Raw genomic sequence first — 23,788 nt, forward strand, 5'->3', positions numbered from 1 at the left:
TAAATGGCTTAATGATGCTGATTACGGTCAAATTCGATTCTATGTGCCTTTCATGGAGGCAACATATAAGTTTGTGTAAGAAACCATCAGTGATGTGTAGAGGGTGTAAAAGGTAAATGCAAGATGCCTACTCATACTATGCATAAGCCTCTATGGTTGCACAAGTTCCATGACTTGTTACTGGATTGAGTCTTGGGAGATGTTTTCATATGATCTCCGGAGGCTACTAAATGCACCATGACCACCACTCATCAATAAATATGGTGTTTACATTTTTGCTTGTTTTTAATTTATTTGGTGTCTACTGGCCAATCAGAGCTGGGTGAGGCTACGCCCCAGGGGTTTCGAGACTCCGGAGATGGGGTAAGGAAAGGATGATGGTGCATGCATGTCTGGGGTAAACTGGTTTCTTCTGGGCTAGCTGGGGAAGGGTATCCATACTGTGAAGGGGGAGGTGTCAAATATATGCTGCGTCCTGCTTGATCTGTTGGTGTGCGTGGTAGCTCTTTGGTAGGTGGGGGCTCCAAGGCTGGAGTAGGACAGTAACTGGACATTTTTTGGCTATTTGGAGACTGAGGCTGCTGAGATTCAGGTAGCCAGTGAGCATGAGGTGACATCTGCTGACTTGCGCCTGAGTAAGGTGCTTCTGGGACTGTACACCCAGATGGGCAAAAATGGACCCTCCAGCCTCTGTTGGCCCACTGACATCCAGCCACCCCTGAAGAGAAGGAGCCACTACGAGGGTAGGGAGGGCAGCTTCCCCCATAGCTCATCATAGGATTATGCACCTGACAGCAGCTGCCCTCAGATGCGGGCACTGGCACATAGGGTGGTGCTGACAAAGGAGGGGCATGTGGATAGCAAGAACTACTCAGGTCTATATGAGGCAAAGGAGAAGGTTTGATGGCATCTTTAGATCTAGTCCGCTGGCTCTTTTTTGCATGAGGTCCCCCAACTGCAGGTGCTACAGATGAACCCTTGGGGCAAGAGGGAACACGTTCTTCCAGGAGCTGTTGGATATCCCTGTGGCCACGTTCCCGGGCCACATGTCGTGGTTGATGCCCTGTATGATCAGAGAGGTCACGATCTGCCTGGTGTTCAAGGAGGATGCGGGCGGCCTCAAAGCTGCCTTCTCTGGCAGCCAGAAAGAGAGCTGTCTGATCCTGGTCACAACAAGGGGCAAAAGGAAATGTAATAATAGATGAGGACCAGAGAGTCAACTATAATAACGAGGTAAAATAGTTGGAAAGAGGGAAACGGTCAAGAACAAAACAATCAAGTAAAAAAATGAAGAAAGAGGTAGTTAAGGATAGTAGAAACATTAGCAATAGCAATATCAATCTCTACCATTTCAATATTATAACATTTAATTTTGGAAGCTGTTTTAATGTATACATTTAATCTTTCAGTAAAGTCATTTTTCTCATTACTCCCTGTGAAGGACCTCGGAATTATAACTCCTTAGAGGGATAGAGAGATCACAACTGAAATTTGCATGGGTGCATTTTAATTTTAAATAAAATAACTTTTCTAATATACTTCTATTAGGGAAAATGCTTCTAGTAAAAGTTATTACTGTTTCAGCAGCATACGCAGATATGCTACGTGTGACTAGAACATCAGGGTACAAACACCACGTCTCCTCAAACAGCTGGTGGTGGTGTGTATTGCATCAATGAATAATTCATTTGTGTCATACAAGCCACTGCTGAACTTTTAAGGTGTGGTGTTTGAACGCTGGTGCACGGGCCACACAGACCATATGTGCGTATGCCACTGAAACAGCAAAATTACTTTTTCTGCAAATGTGTTGAAAAAATGCTTCTATTTAAAAAAAGACAAGCACCCATGCACATTTAAAGTTTAACCTTTATACCCCTTTAATACTTTTTTCCTAAAATGTTGTCTTCTATTCTTATATTAAAGAGAAACCGCCAGTTGTCATTGTCTGTTTATAAATAAAGAGAGACGCTTTAAACAGTGATTAATTTTAATGTGTTTAAATGGACACTTAAAGGGACAGTCTACTTGAACATTTTTAAAAAGATAGATTATCCTTTTATAACACATTCCGCAGTTTTGCATAACCATCACTGTTACATTAAAGGGACAGTCTAGTCCAAAACAAACTTTCATGATTCAGATAGGGCATGTGAATTTTAAACAATTTTCCAATTTACTTCTATCACCAATTTTTCTTTGTTCTCTTGGTATTCTTAGTTGAAAGCTAAATCTAGGAGGTTCATATGCTAATTTCTAAGTACTTGAAGGCCGCCTCTTAGCTCAGGGCATTTTAAAGGTTTTTAACCAATAGAGGGTATTAGTTCATGTGTTTTATATAGATAACACTGTGCTCATGCACATGGAGTTCCAAGGAGCCCGCACTGATTAGCTAAAATGTAAGTCTGTCAAAAGAACTGAAATAAGGGGCAGTTTGCAGAGGCTTAGATACAAGATAATCACAGAGGTAAAAAATGTATTAATATAACCGTGTTGGTTGTGCAAAACTAGGGAATGGGTAATAAAGGGATGATCTATCTTTTAAAACAATACATATTCTTGTGTAGACTGTCCCTTTAATACCTCCGTGATTATCTTGTATCTAAGCATCTGCAGACTACCCCCTTATCTCAGTTCTTTTGACAGACTTGCATATTAGCCAATCAGTGCTGACTCCACAGGAGTGAGCACACTGTTTATCTATATGGCACACATGAACTAGTAGTGTCTAACTGTTAAAAACTGTGAAAATGCACTGAGATAAGAGGTGGCTTTCAAGGACTTAGAAATCAGCATATGAGCCTACCTTTAGTTTTCAACAAGGAATACCAAGAGAATAATTTGATGATTAAACAAATTGGAAAGTTGTTAACTTGTATGCCCTATCTGAGTCATGAAAGTTTAATTTTGACTAGACTGTCCCTTTAACCTAAAAAACAATTATTAGGTTTATAGGGACCTTGTAGTAAAAATTCTTCTTCTTCTGCCTGAAAGAGATTTTTTTTTTCAAAATAATTTGCTCTTTGTTTTTTGAAAAAAATTGATGTTTCAGCAAGTGAGTAATAGATGACATTTGTATCCATGGAATTTCCTTTGTCCCAGCTGTAGATGCCGAAATAGATGGTAATAGGTGTGCCCCTGTTTGCACTCTCCACACCAGGATATCTATAGATAGTGGAGAAAGTCCAAAACAGCTCTACCCATTTCGTCCTCTCATGAGTGAACTTTCTCAAGAGCAAATTTGCCTTCCCAGCCAATCAGAAGTTATGTAAGACATAATGAATAGAGAGGGTTCCATGTATTTATTAAATCCAGCATATCAGGGTTGGCTCGAAGGGGGGGCATTGGGGGGCAATGTCCACCCAAATAGAATGCTGTGCCCCCTCAAAATATATTGATATAATCATATGCTTTAAAAATAATAAATAAAATAATGAATTGTTATGAAATGCTGCATGCTGGGGGCGGAGTTAGCTGCCAAAGTGTGAGGTCGCATCATGCATCTGCAAGAGCTCCGTGTCTTAACCTTTTATTTGGAATTGTAAGTTAGAGACTTTTTGGACTTGTCTTTAACCCCATTAATTTTACCTAACTATTGTGAGTTACTCATTTTCTTAAACAATAGACCATAATAAGAATATGATTGTTTTGCAATAACTAACGGATATCAGGCTACTTAATACAACCTATGTACTGTGAACCTATAAGAATATGATTGTATCTTTTATATATAAGACTATAAATTGCTACCGGCTTCTATCGACGCCTCAAAAGTGCACCGTGATCTTAGGCCGGGCCTAAGATCACAGTGAAATTGTGGCATTGATAGAATCGGTAGCCAGTTACAGACTTATATATATAAGATACAATCATATTCTTATAGGTTCACAGTACATAGGTTGTATTAAGTAGCCTGATATCCGTTAGTTATTGCAAAACAGGTATAGCTAAATCTAATCTACAAAATTACCAGTACCTGAAAACCTAGTATCCTCACTGCTATTGCAAACAAAGGAGTTAATTGCATTGGGGGGTTTGGGGTGCATGGCTGTTTAGGGGACATTATTGAGATTTGAGAATGAGTTTAAGGGTTTTGGATCATGGTGATTAAGGGGTGAATTGTTTTTAAGGAGCTATTGCACTGGGGGTCTCAAGTTTAATGGCTCTGTTTTAGTGCACTGCATAGGATGTAGACTTCATTCTTTTACCTAGTGATTTAGCACATATTCTCCAAATGTTAATAGTGGGGGATAAGCCAGCCAGAAGCTAAACTTTCCTGCAGGATATGTAGGTCTGCTCTTATTTTGACTCTCATACATGCTTTGTAAATGCGTGCCCCCTCATGAAAAATAAATGCCCCCCCATTTCATTCGTTCTGGAGCCAACCCTGCAGCATATCCAAAGGTTTTGCTTTCAATGTGGCTGCTAATTTTGGGATTTGTGCAAGTGAAATTAATGCAAGGAAAGAAATGATGGCCCTCTTGTTCCAGAAACCTCTGGCAAGTGCATTACTTACAGGTCTCTAAATGACTAGCCAAAATAAAAGCAGAACCTTAGAACATGCTGGATTCAGTATCTATACAGTCATCTCTATTTATTTAATATTTCTAACACAACTTTTGATTGGCTGGGAAGACAGTTTCACTACTGAGAAAGTTCTCCAGTGAGAAAACGAAATGCGTAGAGCTGTTTTAGACCATCTCCAGCTTCTGTAGATAACCTGCTGTGGAGAGCGCAGATGGGGAGACACCTAGTACCATCTACCTGTGGACAAATAATGTAAATAGAGGGGAAATATGCTTATTTGTTCTTTTATCCTGTGCCTGTTTGTCTTTATTAAAGGGAAAGTCTACACCTTAGTCATCTTAGAGTCTTATTTTAGATTAAGCTGCAAATATCCTACTGCACCCCTTTCTATATCATGCAGCAGTAACAGTAAAAAAAGTTATTGTAAAAGGACTTTTGTTTGCTGCCAAGCTCCTCCCACTAATGACATCCCAACCTGGGCTGCATCTAGGCACTCTGCTGAATAGCATTGTCAGTCTTTTGAATCCAATTAGTGTGTCTTTTGTAACTAGTGACGTCTTTAATGCAAACCAGATTGTGATGTCATCAGTAGGCGGAGCTTGACAGCCATTTCAAAGTGACCAGAAACAATATTCATTTTAAAATAACTTTTTATTTCCAATGGCATGGAGAGTCCAAAAATTCATTCTAATTACTAGTGGGAATTCATCTCCTGGCCACCAGGAGGAGGCAAATAAAACCCCAGCAAAGCTATAAGTATCCCTCCTACTTCCCACAATACCCCAGTCATTCTTTGCCTTTGTACATCATGGAGGTGTGCGAAGATGGTGTCTGACGATATTTAATGGGTAGTTTCCCTGCTAGCAAGGATTGGGGTAATGCTGCGTCCAGGTAATCCTCTTGAGTAAGAGTTGTGATGGCTTTTAACAGTTGGAGGTTGGCAGGGTAGTCCTTGCTTCTCCTCCAACAATTTATACTAACCCCTACATGGAAATCCAGGGTTGGTTACTTTGTTTTTTCCTTTCTCTCTAGGTCCCTGTCAGAAGTCGTCTGGATCTGTCAGACCTGTGATGCTGTGCCTGCCCTGCAGCTGAATCTCCTCCCTTCCAGGTGAGAAGGTCCTGGCACTTTAATATCCCTCCCCCTGGTTTTAATGGAAATTGGGACATTATATATATCCTTTTATTTGGGGTATTATTATCTGGGCAGCATATACAGGGTATTGTACTGCTATAGAGGAGTGTTGTGGTCACTTTAAGTTTGATTTAAACTTTATTGTGATCTTGAGGCTGTTAGTTGAGAGGTTTTGAGGGGCCATAACTTTATTTGGTGAAGTCATGAAAAGGCTGTATGTGGACATGAATTTTTGTTCACTTTGAGTGTCTTTTGATTTATATCGCTAGTAACTTGCGTCCTTTTTTTGTTGATGTCGCATTTGTTTTTAGCTGCGGTCACATGACGACCGATCCACTCCTCCTTCCGCTTACAGCGGATCTTTAGGGCTATATTTATCAAAGCTGAGGCGGACAGGGGCACGTATGATCACTGCTTGTTGATCACTGCTTGTTAAATTACAGTGAGCAAGTTCTTGTTAGAACTTGCAGTCGTAGGGCTTTGATAAATCGAGCCCTTAGTATTGATATCGGAAAGGGAGTGTGTGCTTCTTGAGGTGCCGTTACAGTGTCTGATCCCTAAAAACGAGGCTTCTGCACCTGGACTACAGACTTTAATTAGTTTATTTCGGCCGGATGTTTGTACTAAAAGCAGTGTACCAACAGGTGGTGAGTTCACGCCAGCAAAGGCTGGTGTATAGCGGTGCCGTTACAGTGTTTTTTTCTCCCTGCTTTATGTTCAATTAATCGATCTACAAGGATTGTTTGTAATTTCTCATTTTTAGTTTATTATTAGCTGGGAACTACCTTTCTTTTGCGTATATAATGGATACTGTACAAGAAGCGCATGACAAGTAAGACTTTAAGATAACTAAGGTGTAGAATGTCCCTAAATCCAGAATTATTCTAAAATCCAGACTTTTTCCATTAATATCTTTTTAAAAATAAAAATATTAAAAACTACTATTATTTTTTCCCGCCAGTAAGTCACAGTCTGCTCTGCCTGCGTCTTTGGTTTGTTTGTTTTTGCTCTAAAATTCAAATGGCAGTCTATATTTATTTAAAACACATATTACATTTCTGATTACAGTACTGTACTATCTTTCTAAAGATACTAGGAATATTAAAGTATTAAAAAAATTATATAAAACTACCTTTTGGTTATATGTAAAGGCTGTATTAGGATTTGAATATTGCCTAAATGATATAAGATATTGGGCAGATTTCAAGTGGAGCGCTAATTTATTGTGTGCCCGTAAACAGGCAAATTTGCCCATTTATGGGCACACAATAAATAACCAGCCATTACAAGTAACTGGTTATTGCTACTGCAAGATCCGAAAATTGAATAGAGATCAGATCTCTGGTTAATTTTCAAAATGTGCCCCAATTACCCCCTTAATTAAGTAGAGCGTGGGTTTTTAAATATAAAAATGTTAGAATTTTTATTAAAAAAAAAAAAACAATGCAGTTTTTAGGGCTTAAAAAAATGGCACTGAAAAATGCCTTTACATTGCGGTCTATGGGGACTGTGTGTTCTTTATAAATATATATGTATATGATTATATACTGTACATACTGCATATATTTATGTGTTATATGTGTTAATATGTGCATTAGTGATGTTGCGAATAGTTCGCCGGCGAATAGTTCCCGGCGAACATAGCTTGTTCGCGTTCGCCGCGGCGGGCAAACATATGCAATGTTCGATCCGCCCCCTATTCGTCATCATTGAGTAAACTTTGACCCTGTAACTCACAGCCAGCAGACACATTCCAGCCAATCAGCAGCAGACCCTCCCTCCCAGACCCTCCCACCTCCTGGACAGCATCCATTTTAGATTCATTCGGAAGCTGCATTCTTAGTGAGAGGAGGGACAGTGTAGCTGCTGATTTAATAGGGAAATCGATAGCTAGGCTAGTGTATTCAGTGTCCACTACAGTCCTGAAGGACTCATCTGATCTCTGCTGTAAGGACAGCACCCCAAAAAGCCCTTTTAAGGGCTAGAACATCAGTCTGCTTTTTTTTCCCTGTGTAATCTAATTGTAGTTGCCTGCCTGCCAGCGTGTGTGTCAGGCTCACAGCGTATACTGTGCCCACTTGCCCAGTGCCACCACTCATATCTGGTGTAACAGTAGTGTACATTTAAAAAAAACAACACTTTTTTGACTGTGAAATAATAGCAGACAGCTGCCAGTACCCAAGATGGCCGCCAATAAGGCAGATAAGGAGGGTTAGAGAGCTGTTTTGGGGGGGATCAGGGAGGTTGGGGGCTAAGGGGGGATGCTACACCACAGCATATGTAAATATGCTAAAAAAAATTAAAAAAAAAATTAAAAACCTTTTATTTTAGTACTGGCAGACTTTCTGCCAGTACTTAAGATGGCGGGACAATTGTGGGGTGGGGGAGGGAAGGGAGCTGTTTGGGAGGGATCAGGGGGTCTGATGCGTCAGGTGGGTGGCTGATCTCTACACTAAAGCTAAAATTAACCCTGCAAGCTCCCTACAAACTACCTAATTAACCCCTTCACTGCTAGCCATAATACACGTGTGATGCGCAGCAGCATTTAGCGGCCTTCTAATTACCAGAAAGCAACGCCAAAGTCATATATGTCTGCTATTTCTGAACAAAGGGGATCCCAGAGAAGCATTTACAACCATTTGTGCCATAATTGCACAAGCTGTTTGTAAATAATTTCAGTGAGAAACCTAAAGTTTGGGAAAAAGTGAACAATTTTTTTTATTTGATCGCATTTGGCGGTGAAATGGTGGCATTAAATATACCAAAATGGGCCTAGATCAATACTTTGGGTTGTCTACTACACTACACTTAAGCTAAAATGAACTCTACAAGCTCCCTACATGCTCCCTAATTAACCCCTTCACTGCTGGGCATAAAACACGTGTGGTGCGCAGTGGCATTTAGCAGCCTTCTAATTACCAAAAAGCAACGCCAAAGCCATATAAGTCTGCTATTTCTGAACAAAGGGGATCCCAGAGAAGCATTTACAACCATTTATGCCATAATTGCATGAGTTGTTTGTAAATAATTTCTGTGAGAAACCTAAAGTTTGGGAAAAAGTGAACAATTTTTTTTATTTGATCGCATTTGGCGGTGAAATGGTGGCAGGAAATATACCAAAATGGGCCTAGATCAATACTTTGGGATGTCTTCTAAAAAAAAATATATACATGTCAAGGGATATTCAGGTATTCCAGACAGATATCAGGGTTCCAATGTAACTAGCGCTCATTTTGAAAAAAAGTGGTTTTGAAATAGCAAAGTGCTTCTTGTATTTATTTCCCTATAACTTGCAAAAAAAGCAAAGAACATGTTAACATTGGGTATTTCTAAACTCAGGACAAAATTTAGAAACTATTTAGCATGGTTGTTTTTTGGTGGTTGTAGATGTGTAACAGATTTTGGGGGTCAAAGTTAGAAAAAGTGTGTATTTTTCAATTTTTTCCTCATATTTTATAATGTTAGGTGATTTATGCCCTTTATGGATTAAAACCAGACTCTGCATCAACTATGTAATTTTCCATGGGAGTTTTGCCATGGATCCCCCTCCGGCATGCCACAGTCCAGGTGTTAGTCCCCTTGAAACAACTTTTCCATCACTATTGTGGCCAGAAAGAGTCCCTGTGGGTTTTAAAATTCGCCTGCCTATTGAAGTCTATGGCGGTTCGCCCGTTCGTGAACTTTTGCAGAAGTTCGCGTTCGCCGTTCGCCCAAATTTTTATGTTCGCGACATCACTAATGTGCATATACACATATTAACACATAAATATATATGTATTTATACATATATATTTAATATTTGCTGTCTAATGCGGCACGATTTACCCCCTTCGCTACGCTAGGTTCTCAGCCGCATCTGACACATGAGAACGAGGCTCCCAATGGGGCATATGGAAGCGATCTCTTGTGAGTGCAAAGCTTAAATGCAATGCAAATGGTCTTGTTCGCATTTGTTCGCATTCCGTTTTACTTGTACAACCTGTGTACATTTGCGCAAATATTGGGCTTGTGTAAGCGATATTTTGTGCTCCACTCCTAATCTGGACCATTATTGTTTAAACACCCCCTTTCTAAGCTCTCCTATTTTACAAATGCAAGTTATACAAATATTCCAAAATCCAAGCTATTCTGAAATCCAAACCTTTTCCGTTCCCAAGCAGTCTGGATAAAGGGTTTTGTATCTGTAGTGTATTTCACCTTGAATCGGTTCTGTGCTCTGTATTATTAGCTTATTTTGTAGTATCAAATATGTGTATTGGTTTACCCTTTATTTTTTTTTTGTAGAAAAAAATGGTTCTTTTAATTTTTAAATTGACACACACGGGGGGTTCCTCTTTAACAATTAAGGCTGTAGTTCTCACTCAAAGGCCCATATTTATCAAGCTTGAAGGTCCGTGTTTCTGGCAAGTCTTCAGACTCGCCAGAAACACAAGTTATGAAGCAGCGGTCTAAAGACCGCTGCTCCATAACCCTGTCCGCCTGCTACGATCGGGTTGATTGACACCTCCCTGCTGGCAGCCGATTGGCCGTGAGTCAGCAGGGGGCGGCGTTGCACCAGCAGCTCTTGTGAGCTGCTGGTGCAATGTTAAATGCGTAGAGCGTATTGCTCTCCGCATTTAGCGAGGTCTTGCGGACCTGATCCGCACTGTCGGATCAGGTCCGCAAGACCTTTGATAAATTGGGGCCTTAGTGTGGGGTAGACAGTTGTATTGTTCAAAAATAAACCCATCTTTTTAATGAATTTTCTGCTTAAAATATTATATGAAGCATTTGGTGTAGGGAAATCTCATCTCTTTGATTTCAGAGGTTATTTTCATTTTAAGGACCAAAAAAAGTCTTCCCATTCTTGATATATTCTGACAGAAATATTTGATGTCTGTAGTTGTTGGTGGATACAAAGTGATTTAAAATGTCTCTCAGAAATAAGTGGTCCTGGGGCTGACACAGGCACTTTAGTGACATGGGGTCTAATGTGGGCTTGTGGCTTACATGGGCATTTTAGTACCAGGTGTTCTGATAATCTAATTTAATATGTAAATGACAGAAGAGCCTTAAGGGGTAGCTGATTTTATTATTAGTAATAGTAATAGTAGTATTAGTATAAAATGAATTAACTAATTCATTCATAAAACCTTATTCAAACAATTATTCAGGCACTCCATAGTATAACTTTGGTACAACTGTCATAACACGTTGTTTACCCTTTTTATAAATGTTACTGTAGGGTTTACATCTTATCTATTCAGGATGATTATTAATCTGCACTTGATGTCTTACCCTCTTGTCTTGAAGGTCCTTGTTTGCCCCGTTACATAGGAGGGTCCTCACTGCTTGCACATTATTCACAGCCGCAGCCCAGTGCAGTGCAGATTTCCCTAGCATGAAAGGACTTTATAGATTATTGAAAACAAGGGACAGAAGAGACTCAGGTGAAAATTTTTATGATGAAGCCATGTGAAGAATTTGTATTAGACAAATAGAAGAATAGAAAAGATACTTTGCAGAGCAGGAGAGGAAGAGGATTTGGAGAGGATGAGAAAACATGAACATTTGTAATAGGTAAGACAGAAAAAGAGAATTACAAAGGAATGTAAGTGACACCTTTCTTGTTAAATTTGAAATGCATTGCTATAATACTAGTATGCAACTATCACTATATGGCTATTAATATATATATCTATATATATATATATATATATATATATATATACATACACATATATACACCCAAAATTCCACTAGGTGTTAGATTCTACACATGATGTTAGACAATATCTTTGAAGGAGAAAGCAAACTTTGATGAGCATTGAGATAGACATACCTCTGTTATCAGTGGCTCCAATATCTGCACCACATGACACCAACTCTTCCACCATGTTTTGGACTGGGAGACGGGAAGCCAAGATAAGCGGTGTTGAGCCATCAAACATACGAGCATCAATATCTGTTTGTCGGCATCGTAAGAGAGTCTTGAAGAGAAAGATATCTGAGTAGTAAAATAATATGCTACTTCCATATCACTTATTCAAATATCGTTGTATAATAAATAATACCACTATTAGTGAATCTAGTTATTAATACTAGATATAGCTAGTAATGTCTCTAATAACTAATATGGCTAGAATTGGATCTAACCACTAATATATCTATCCTCAGAAGATTTGAACTCAACAATTAATTCACCCAAGACCTTATGATCATTCTTTACCTAAATTAACCATATCCAATTGGTGAAAAAAATAGATTACAAGTGGAGCGCTAAATATCGCTTTAATGAAAGCAATATTTGCGCTCCACTGTGTAATACCAGCACATGCTAATTTACGCTGGTATTACAAGTTCACAGCAATGCGAACGCAAGCTCATTGAACATTCTTAAGGGTTCTAAAATACTTTTTTAGGAAATAGGCCATCACTGTGAAAGTCTAATTTTGACTTCTCTGTCCCTTTCTATGCCAACTGACTCAGTTATTTTCCCACTCAAATTCAACCACTCCATCACTCATCATTATTTATTTGAAAGATTAAAAAAAGTGACTGCAAGTTATGTCCATATCAATTAAGTTATATTGTTAAATGAATGTGTGGAGCAAGTACCCCATTCTCTTCCATTAAATTCATGATTAGGTCTTAAACATGTATTCACATCTCACCTGGAACACCCCTAAGGCATCAGCAGCTATAGCTGTGTGTAAGGGGGTTCTTCCAAGTTTATCATGGAGATTGGTATCTGCTCCGGCATCCAGCATGCACTTTATTGCATCTTGTCTTGAAAATCGAGCAGCAAGGTGTAGAGCTGTTTCTCCAGTAGAATCTGTCTGGGCATTGAGACTGGCCCCTTGACCAATAAGGTCTGAGATAATAACTGCTGAACTCTCTATCTCTGATGGATCCGTGACACCACCAGAAGGCTCTAGACCTCCTCCGGCACAAATGGCAGACATAAGTGGAGTCACTCCATCTATGTAGAGAGAAAGTCTTTAAGAGTTGTACAACAACCGAAGAAGTTCTTAGTTATGGTAGAAATACTTTTCTGTAAACATTTTGTTAAACATTACAATATTTAACGAAGCACAACATCTGTACTCAGTTTTATAAAATAAAGAAACTAGAAAGAAATTTTTGCAAATGCACCTATGCGTAGCTACAAGAACTTCATTATGATTGGGATGGAGTGAGATCATGAAAGAAAATAAACTTTTGAAGTGGAACAAGCTTATGAATGTAGTCTTTTTAGTTTACTTAAATGATTCAAGTCACATTTAATTCACTATGTGGCAAGTATGATGCAAGAATGCAAATCTATCTCCCCATTAGAAAGTGGGGATTTAAAACTGAAGTTTCTTAAGCAGGATAAATAAATGAAAATTTCAGTGGTGATAGCTCTCAAAACAGGTGATAAAAGCCATAGGCTTTGTTACAATCCATTACAAGATCTGTTCAAGGTGCTTCACACTATTTTCTTCGTGGGATTTTCAAATTTAAGGTCATTCTGATCCATTAGAAAACCAGGTTAACCTGTGGTTTTACAGTCAGTTTGCACAATGAAAACTCCACCAATTCTCTATATTGACAGAATTAGAAATTTATACTCCATCAGAAAACACTTTGAGAATCATTTCACATTATATGTGAGCTTTCCATTTTTTTCATTGGCCTTGCTCTCTTGAAAGTCCTTTTTATCCGGTTCTGCATGTAGTGTGAGGGATAATTGGATGTAAGAGACCTTTATATAAAAGTACATCAATTAGGGTGAAGTGGTAGGATGGGAAGGGAGGGAAATTGGTCTGTGTTAATCAGAGATCAGGTTTTCTATTACAAAAGCCAACAATATATTCTTTGCAGGTGAAAGTGTTCATGGTGTGGGATGATAATGAGATTGTACGAGGATGGAATATAAGTTTAGGATGATGTAGTAGAGACAGGAAGGATGGGAATGGCAATATCTGCAATATAAGAAAACAGATTAGAAAGCGGATGAATTGGAAAACAGAAAACACAGATATAATATTATACATAAGTTTCTTCATGCCCCCATTATCTATCTTTAGTAGTTTTGCAGATTAAAAACTTGTGAAGTACCTGGGCCTCTCACATCTATGTCTCTGGAGTTAGGTTCCTCCTGTGGAGGGGTCAGAGCAATGCACTGTGGGAAACGCACCCCTGCATCAATATGCTTCTGGCTCCACTGACGGTGATCCAGAATGGAGGTGTCTTCTGAAATCTATAACGTTCCAAAGATTGGCCATGAATGGAGAATGCAATAATAAAAAGGAAAGAAGAGGGATAAGACACTATGCATTTCATACCTTGATCTTTCTTGATTTCGGCTGCACAATACCTTCCTCGGGGGAGGAGTCTTCATCATACACTGAGTCATGCTTCAGGGGTCTAGAAATAGGATAGCATAGAAAATTAAGGAGTTTATGGATAAAAAGAGCGGAAAATAAATTATCAATCAATTATATTATATAACTATATACACATAAATTCAGATAGAGCTCTGCCTGGCAATAATATAATATATTCACTTTTGCCGTTACTAACAATGAATCTCACATTCACGAAAATCCATCTTCAAATATATATCCACTTTCACACGCGGTAAATTTTTCAATTATAATTACATCAAGATGCACTCACATGGGTACACCAGTATACATTCTCTAAATTCAACTTCATATAGAAATAAAGGCTATTTTCTACAGTCAAGAACTAATGTAAGTACCATAAATCTCCCCAAACAGTAAACCCAGGAATGGATTTATCTGACATTCGAATGGGATTAAGGGGTCATTTCTCAGCATATGATGAAAATAGTTTGCCTTACATGGCACTAAAAACTGTAAGCAACTTTAAAAATGATTTTCCAAATATGTTTTTGAGAGCATGATGCTTGGTGTCATTAATTTAGTGCATTGCTAGTGCATAGTTATACTAAAACAAATCCAGACCACCAAAGGTAAAACATTTTTGAAAAAATAAAATGATCAATTTTGGGAAAAAGATTTCGATTTGCAATAATTGTGTCTTGGTTGAACATCTTAGGCTACAATACTTCCACTTTGCAAAGTTATAACAACTTCTTTTGTTATAGCATTTTATTTTTAAACAAATCCCTTTTCACTCTAGGGGCCGATATATCATGTGTTGGGTGGACATAATCCGCTGTAGTGGATCATGTCTGCCCGACATCGATAAATGCTGACAGCATACGCTGTCGGCATTTATCATTGCACAAGCATTTCTGGTGAAATGCTTGTGCTATGCCGCCCCCTACACATTCACGTCCAATCAGCCGCTAGCAGGGGCTGTTCACCTCAGAGGTGGCGGATGAGTTAAAGGGACAGTCAACACCAGAATTTTTGTTGTTTTAAAAGATAGATAATCCCTTAATTACCCATTCCCCAGTTTTGCATAACAAACACAGTTATAATTATACACGTTTTACCTCTGTAATTACCTTGTATCTAAGCCTCTGCAGACTGCCCCCTTATTTCAGTTTATTTGACAGACTTGCATTTTAGCCAATCAGTGCTAACTCCTCGGTAAATTCACGTGCATGAGCTCAATGTTATCTATATGAAACGCATGAACTTACGCCCTCTAGTGGTAAAAAATTGTCAAAATGCATTTAGATTAGAGGCGGCCTTCAAGGTCTAAGAAATTAGCATATGAACCTCCTAGGTTTAGCTTTCAACTAAGAATACCAAGAGAACAAGGCAAAATTGGTGATAAAGGTAAATTGGAAAGTTGTTTAAAATTGCATGCCCTATCTGAATCATAAAAGTTTTTTTGGGACTTGACTGTCCCTTTAAGGAGCAGCGTTCTTACGACCACTGCTTCTTAACTTACGTTTCAGGCGGATCTGAAACTACGGGGTAGATTGCAGCATCCGCTGCTTGATAAATCTATCCCCAAAATGTAAATACAGCTGGTGAGTCAATCAGAAGCAGGCATACATGCATATGCCCCAATTGTAGATTGTATTCTCATCTTGAAAAGAATGGAGGTGTTTATGGAGCTCTGAAGGCATTAAGCACATAGTAAAAGATGGAAATTCAATTAATTAAAAATAAAATATTCTAACAAAACACAGCATTTTATGTTCAAGTTTTAAAAAAACTCTGGAAACTAGTCCAAAAAAGCTAGGTACAATATGAGCATACAGACCCACTCATGTCAATGAATATACATCCTCACTCTTACAGCTCCATACACTAATGTGCATATTTAACAAAACAAAATAAGGCTAAAACAGTTATTCTACAGCTTCACAAGTTCAAACTTAAACCATTCAATGTCCTTCTCAGTTGACTGATTCCAGTTTTTCCCAATAAGTATGTAAGCTTCATTTTTTTTGTGTGTGTGCTGTTGCTGGCTTGAAGCAGTTGCGCTAGCTAATACTCTAACTTTATTTCAGTTTAATGTTTTCCATAGGAAAGAGTGTCTGAATGCTAAACAACTACTTTAATGAACATTAGATATACAAAAAGAACATTTCTTTCGTAATAAATTATTCATATTAAAATATTTTTTTGTGTCCACAAAACCACATGTCTAGTATTAACTACCCTAATTAATCACAGTCATAACACACATTCCTACACTCAAGTTTACCCATTTACTTACTTGAGACGCACAGAATCTTCACCCACAGGTTCCCTCCTCCGACCACCTTCAGCTGTCCTATGCCGGCTAAACCCAGAGGGCAACCACAGGACTCCATGCTGACGTTTTCTGCTCAGCTGCACACCAACCAAAATGAGAGCCACTCCTACAAGAATGGACGCCCCTACCAAAGGCCAACGTAACTGCTGGAGGTTTATATGGCGGCCTGGGAGAGACATGAAGAAGGGGAGGACAGAGAAAAGAAACTTAGGATCAAAGGAGGAAGGGTTTAAAGGGACATTGTACACTAGGGGGCATATTTATCAAGCACCGTATGGAGCTTGATGCCCCTGTTTCCGCGCAAGCCTTCAGACTCGCCGGAAAAAGAAGTTATGAAGCAGCGGTCTAAAGTCCGCTGCTCCATAACTTGTCCGCCTGCTCTAAGGCGGCGGACAGAAATCAACCTGATCGAATACGATCGGGTTGATTGACACCCCCTGCTAGCGTCCGATTGGCCGCAAATCTGCAGGGGACAGCATTGCGCCAGCAGTTCACAAGAACTGCTGGTGCAATGATAAATGCCGGCAGCGTATGCTGTCGGCATTTATCGATGTGCCGCGATATGCAGCAGACATGATACGCTACTTTTAGGAAAGAAAACTTTTTAAAATAAATTACCATCTTGTTTGCTGCATTAGTTTTTCAATAGCTAAACTCTGCCCACCCTTTGCCTCATTTGGAGGAGTCAATCTTGGCTTTAGTCTGCAGCTCACAAGCCTAACCACAATCATATATTAGTATATAATACATTTTTGCCGTTTTTTTAGCTGTAATATATGTAGCAGGGTTAACCTTAACCTAAACAGTCTGCAGTGTGCTTTTTCAGTTCTGAGAATTAGAAAAGCTACAAGCTGTAGAGTTAAATTACACAAAAAAGGAGCAATATAGATGAAAATATATTACATAGTTGTTTTACTATTAATAACTAAACTTTTTTATATTAAAATCTCAAGGTGTTTACCGTTGGGCACATAGACAAATATAAATGCATTTAAAGTTGGTTAGAGGGTAGGAAAGAGGGGGCCGGAAATGGTGACTCAAATAAATAGGGGGACTGAAGTTAAAAAAAGAGAGAAAAATGAAACGTTATAGTAAAGAATAGATCGAGAAAGCTCCGTCTGAGATTAGGTGCATTTTCATAAGGGATGGGCGAATGCGCTGAAAGGGTAATACGCTTGGTAGAAAAAATAGCGCTGTACACATTCGTTTTGGACAATCTAATATTGATAAGAACAAAAATCCATTAAAATTCGGTAATCAAATGTTATTTCTGGTTTTCGATGTTACTTTGTTTTTTGAATGTTCATAATAAGATTGAATATCCACATTTGAAATTTCGATTGTAACATTCAATTTACAATTCAGAAGTTTAATAGCTCATGTGGTCAGGAATTTAGTAAATTGATACATAATAGATACAAATATATTGATTCAAATTTAATAAAAGTTGGTGTAACCCTTTGTGTGATGTTACTACACTATTCTGGGCTATTATCTTTTGGAGGTTAAACAGATCTGATTTGACCGGAAAAGCAAAGAAAGATATTCCGCTTGATTCCAAAGAGACAAAACACAGCCATATCTGCATCTATAAAACAGTTAATAACCCGTTGTTTGGGGGGACCCTTGTTCGGACGCTAGTGGTTTTTGTGTCCTTGGTCAGACAGACAGACATTATGGGAAGATGGTATTGAAAAATAGAGGAGATTATGGCCTCTATTTATGAAATGTCTTGCGGACCTGATCCGACAGTGCGGATCAGGTCCGCAAGACCTCGCTGAATGCGGAGAGCAATACGCTCTCCGCATTTAACATTGCACCAGCAGCTTACAAGAGCTGCTGGTGCAACGCCACCCCCTGCAGACTCGCGGGCAATAGGCCGCCAGCAGGGAGCTGTCAATCAACCCGATCGTACTCGATCGGGTTGATTTCCGGCGATGTCTGTCCGCAGCAGTTTTGTGACCGCTGCTTCATAACTGCTGTTTCTGGAGAGTCTGAAGACTCGCCAGAAACACGGGCCGTCAAGCTCCTTTCGGAGCTTGATACATATGCCCCTTTATATTTAAAATGCCTGACTGGGAAAAGAAAATACAGGGCAATAGACAAGTAAAAAAAAAGATGAATCATGAGTATAGAATAGGATGTTTAGTACTCAGATTAGTAATAAGTATTAAAGGGACGTGAAACCCAATTTTTGTCTTTTATGGTTCAGATACAGCATTCAATTTTTAACAACTTTCCATTTTACTTCTATTTATCAAATGTTTTTTGATCTCTTGTTATCCTTTGTTGAAAAACAAGGAGCTAAACTCAGGAGAGTGCATGTGTCTATATAAGGCAGCAGTTTCACAAGAATGTTATACATTTGCAATATCATTAGATGGAAGCAATTTCTCCTGCAATGTAATGCTACAGACGTGCAACCTAACTACTTTAGGTATCTCTTCAACAAAGAATACCATGAGAACAAAGTACATTTGATAATAGAATCACAAAAGAAAATTGTTTCTTGTCCCTTTAAAAGTACCTGTGTCTTCCTTGTGGTATACTTCCAGCAGAGTGAACGGCAGATCTGCCTCCGGTCGCTCATTCAGAGCTGTAAGGAACCGAGCAGCCCCCTCCGAAGTGTTAAGACAAGCGTGAAGATGCTCACATTCTGCCCCAAACACCTCCAGGAAAAGGACACAGCTGTGGGGAACATAGCATTGTGATGAGTATTAATACTCACAATGTAGAAAGCATCTCCATTGATGCTGTAGGAGCAGAATGGGGTCAATACGGTCACCCAATAGACTTAGATACAGGCACTCAGGATACAGAAGTAGTCCAGAGATCAATACACAGTAAGGATAATCCACAAAGGCACCCCCGGTTCAGGAACCAGGTCCCAGGAAGAGGCAGTAAGTGTTCAAAGTAAAAATTACTTTATTAAAATATTAAAAACAAAGGCGACGCGTTTCTCAGCCAGTGGCTGTTTCATCAGGCTTTGATCAAAGCCTAATTTTTACTTTGAACACTTGCTGCCTCTTCCTGGGACCTGGTTCCTGAGCCGGAGGTGCCTTTGTGGATTATCCTTACTGTGTATTGATCTCTGGACTACTTCTGTATCCTGTGTGCCTGTATCTAAGTCTATTGGGTGACCGTATTGACCCCATTCTGCTCCTACAGCATCAATGGAGATGCTTTCTACATTGTGAGTATCATTCTCATTTGTGGTTTTGAATCATCATTGCCCTAACAATACTAGGCCATATAGGCACCTGTGTCTCTCTTATTGTTTTATATAGACAACACATCTTATGCGGGAGGTTTGGTCTTCTGGGTGACTGTAATAGATCCCAGACTGTTTCTACAGCACTGAGTGAGGTGCTTTCCTAAATGTGAGTGTATTTCTTGCATCAACTATTTTGGTTTTGGATCAAACAATATTGGGCCATGTGGCGCATCTGTCTCCTCTTGTATTTGTAGATTGCTGTTCCTGGATCCCGGCCTGGATCTCCACAGATAGCTGCCTATTACTCCCAACCAGAGACTTTTTCAATTTTATCATTTGTATATTTACCCTGGGACATATTATTATTATAGATTAATTTTATGTTTATTTGTTTAATATAATCACTTCACATTTTACAGGGGTATAATTTGATGAATCAGATCTGTATATCCTTATCTGTTTGAAGGATATATACATATTATTTTTTGTTTCACATATGCTATATTTTTCACATTGAACCAACTCTCTACCTCTCTTTAGTGGTGCATAATAGATATTAAGGATTGACAGACTTATATTGTTCTCTACTATATTCCTTGTCTCTTGAACTCTTGTTATATATACTTGTCTCTTGAACTCTTGATATATATACTATATACTATACTATAGGGCGCCCCCTCTATTGTTTGTTGTTCAATTTCCCACTTATTTATTTATATCTTCATGTATTTCCATTTGTCTATCTGTCATTGGACACCTCAGATCCAAATTGACTATATTATCATACGTATTTGATACCACACAATAGAGCCTGCAAGTTCTAATACACAATACCTTCTCTCTTATTTTCCTTTTTATCTTACCCAATAGTTTTGTTGTCATCTTCTGTGCCTTCTTCCTGAGGTCTCTCACTGCTAGGGTTAATGGTACCATACTCCCATCTCTGCAGTTTCTCTGATGACAACTTTTCTGAGGAATCTTTTTTCCGGTACCTAAATACCTTGTCTCCTTGGCCGTCTCTAAGCAATCTTATCCCGGTTCGTAGGGAGATGGACAGATTACGCAGGATATGAACTATCTCTTGACGGTGAAGAACCTTAGGGGTGTATCCAAGCACTAGGATCAAGGTTCCTCCTAGATTATTAATGGATTCTCTAGAGCAGTCTCCCCCATCCCAGGCACATTCAGCAGTGGCACATCCCTTCTCACAGTGACCATTGGCAAAGTGATCAAGGCAGTACTTATCATAGAGAGGACTGAATAAGACAAAGAGACATGATATTAATTTAGCAAGAGAGAGAGAGAGAGAGAGAGAGAGAGAGAGAGAGAGAGAGAGGGAAAGAGAGAGAGAGAGAAAGAGAGAGAAAGAAAGAGAGAGAAAGAGAGATAGAGAGAGAGAAAAAGAAATGGAGAGAGAGAAAGAGAGAGTGAGAGAGAGAGTGGGAGAGAGAAGGAGCAAGAGAGTAAGAGAGAGTGAGAGAGAAAGAAATAAAGAGACAGAGAGACATAGAGAGAAAGAAAGAAAGAGAGCGAGAGAGAGAAAGAGAGAAAGAGAGAGAGAGAGAAAGAGAGAGAGAGAAAGAAAGAGAGAAAGAGAGAGAGAGATAAAGAGAGAGAGAGAGAGAGTGAAAGAGAGAAAGAAAGAGAGAGAGAGAAAAAGAGAGAGCGAGAGAGAGAGAGAGAGAGAGAGAGAAAGAGAGAGAGAAAGAAAGAGAGAGAGAGAGGAAGAAAAGAAAGAGAGCGAAAAAAAGAGAGAGAAAGAGCGAAAATGGATCTACAGTCACAAAGAGAGGATGACTGTAAGGAGAAAGAGGAAAAGATTAAGGAAGAAGACATAATATTGACAATAGATACAAAGATAGAAAGAAATGTTAAAGGGACATAAAAACCCCAACTTTTTCTATAATGATTCAGATAGAACATACCATTTTAAATAACTTACCAATGTACTTTTATTATCAAATAATATCTGAATCATGAAAGAAAAAAATTGGGTTTAATATCCCTTTAAGATATTCAGCATAATTTTAAAATGTTAGATGCTTAATGCTAAGCCATAAAATAACTCATAGGCCCATCCTCCCAAGAACCATTAATGAAATATTTTAAAGTACTTAAGACTTCGGCCTCTAGTTATCAACGTGTCTACCTCAAATACGCTGTAATTCCACAGTGTATTTGAGGCGAGGCTGATTCGCCTTAGTTATCAAGCCCTACACACCGGCAAAAGTAGAATTTAGTGACGTAAGCTTCGATCCGCCGGACTCAGTCCGACACAGATCGATTCTTATGTCACTACAGATGTTCCGCACACAAGTGCGGCACAATCTGACTACTTTTGCTAGTTATCAAAAAACTAGCAGGTACGCTCGGCACTTTTCCGGTCCAGCGTACCTGGTTTTTAAACCGCCGCCCTGGAGACGGCGGATCCCATAGGAATCAATGGGAATCTGACCATAGCGAAAGTTCATGTTCGCTGCTGCCAGACATCCCATTCATTCCTATGGGAACTGTCTACACCTAACACCCTAACATGTACCCCGAGTCTAAACACCCCTAATCTGCCCCCCCCTACTCCGCCGCAACTAAATAAATGTATTACCCCCTAAACCGCCGCTCCCGGAGCCCGCCGCCACTATAATAAATTTATTAACCCCTAAACCGCCACTGCCGGAGACCACCGCCACGCTAATAAACTGATTAACCCCTAAACCGCCGCTCCCTGTCCCCGCCGCAACTATAATATATGTATTAACCCCTAAACTGCCGCTCCCGGACCCCGCCGCCACCTACATTATACCTAGTAACCCCTATCCTGCCCCCCTATACCGCCGCCACCTATAATTAAGTTATTAACCCCTATCCTGCCGATCCTGGACCCCCCCGCAACTAAATAAATAGTTTAACCCCTAAACCGCCGCTCCCGGACCCCGCCGCAACCTATATTAAACTTATTAACCCCTAATCTGCCCCCCCCTACACCGTCGCCACCTATAATACATTTATTAACCCCTATCCTGCCCCCCCCTACACCGCCGCCACTGTAATAAAATTATTAACCCCTAAACCTAAGTCTAACCCTAACCCTAACACCCCCCTAACTTAAATATTAATTAAATACATATAAATAAATTTAACTCTTATTAACTAAATGAATCCTATTTAAAACTAAATACTTACCTTTAAAATAAACCCTAATATAGTTACAATATAAATAATAATTATATTGTAGCTATCTTAGGATTTATTTTAATTTTACAGGCAACTTTCAATTTATTTTAACTAGGCACAATAGCTATTAAATAGTTATTAACTATTTAATAGCTACCTAGCTAAAATAAAGAGAAATTTACCTGTAAAATAAAAACAAACCTAAGTTACAATTACACCTAACACTACACTATACTTTAATAAATTATTCCTATTTAAAACTAAATACTTACCTGTAAAATAAACCCTAAGGCCTAGATTTAGAGTTTTGTCGGTAACGACCCGCGTAGCTAACGCTGGCTTTTTTCTGGCCGCACCTTTTAAATACCTCTGGTATTGAGAGTTCACAGAATGGCTGCGTTAGGCTCCAAAAAGGGAGCGTACAGGCATATTTACCGCCACTGCAACTCTCGATACCAGAGTTGCTTACGGACGCGGCCAGCTTCAAAAACGTGCTCGTGCACGATTCCCCCATAGAAAACAATGGGGCTGTTTGAGCTGAAAAAAACCCTAACACCTGCAAAAAAGCTGCGTTCAGCTCCTAACGCAGCCCCATTGTTTGCTATGGGGAAACACTTCCTACGTCTGCACCTAACACCCTAACATGAACCCCGAGTCTAAACACCCCTAACCTTATACTTATTAACCCCTAATCTGCCGCCCCCGCTATCGCTGACCCCTGCATATTATTATTAACCCCTAATCTGCCGCTCCGTAAACCGCCGCTACTTACATTATCCCTATGTACCCCTAATCTGCTGCCCCTAACACCGCCGACCCCTATATTATATTTATTAACCCCTAATCTGCCCCCCACAACGTCGCCTCCACCTGCCTACACTTATTAACCCCTAATCTGCCGAGCAGACCGCACCGCTATTATAATAAAGTTATTAACCCCTAATCCGCCTCACTAACCCTATAATAAATAGTATTAACCCCCAATCTGCCCTCCCTAACATCGCCAACACCTAACTTCAAACATTAACCCCTAATCTGCCGACCGGAGCTCACCGCTATTCTAATAAATGT

General features: G+C 39.4%; 1 protein-coding gene across 1 annotated transcript in view; it reads right to left on the reverse strand.

The window, feature by feature from the left end:
- Window positions 1-23,788, reverse strand: part of LOC128667111 (neurogenic locus notch homolog protein 1) — a 207,868-nt gene that overhangs the window by 1,303 nt on the left and 182,777 nt on the right. Inside the window, exons 26-34 of the mRNA XM_053722014.1 lie at window positions 20,410-20,802; window positions 18,860-19,020; window positions 16,294-16,498; window positions 13,971-14,052; window positions 13,744-13,885; window positions 12,315-12,622; window positions 11,483-11,630; window positions 10,939-11,036; window positions 1-1,163 (exon numbers count right to left, since the gene is read on the reverse strand). The exon at window positions 1-1,163 is cut by the window's left edge and continues 1,303 nt beyond it. Coding sequence (XP_053577989.1) covers window positions 291-1,163; window positions 10,939-11,036; window positions 11,483-11,630; window positions 12,315-12,622; window positions 13,744-13,885; window positions 13,971-14,052; window positions 16,294-16,498; window positions 18,860-19,020; window positions 20,410-20,802 — 2,410 coding nt within the window. The 3' untranslated portion in view covers window positions 1-290. The remainder of the gene's footprint in view (window positions 1,164-10,938; window positions 11,037-11,482; window positions 11,631-12,314; window positions 12,623-13,743; window positions 13,886-13,970; window positions 14,053-16,293; window positions 16,499-18,859; window positions 19,021-20,409; window positions 20,803-23,788) is intronic.

The sequence above is a fragment of the Bombina bombina genome, chromosome 7, assembly GCF_027579735.1.
Source record: "Bombina bombina isolate aBomBom1 chromosome 7, aBomBom1.pri, whole genome shotgun sequence".
Classification (NCBI taxonomy): domain Eukaryota; kingdom Metazoa; phylum Chordata; class Amphibia; order Anura; family Bombinatoridae; genus Bombina; species Bombina bombina.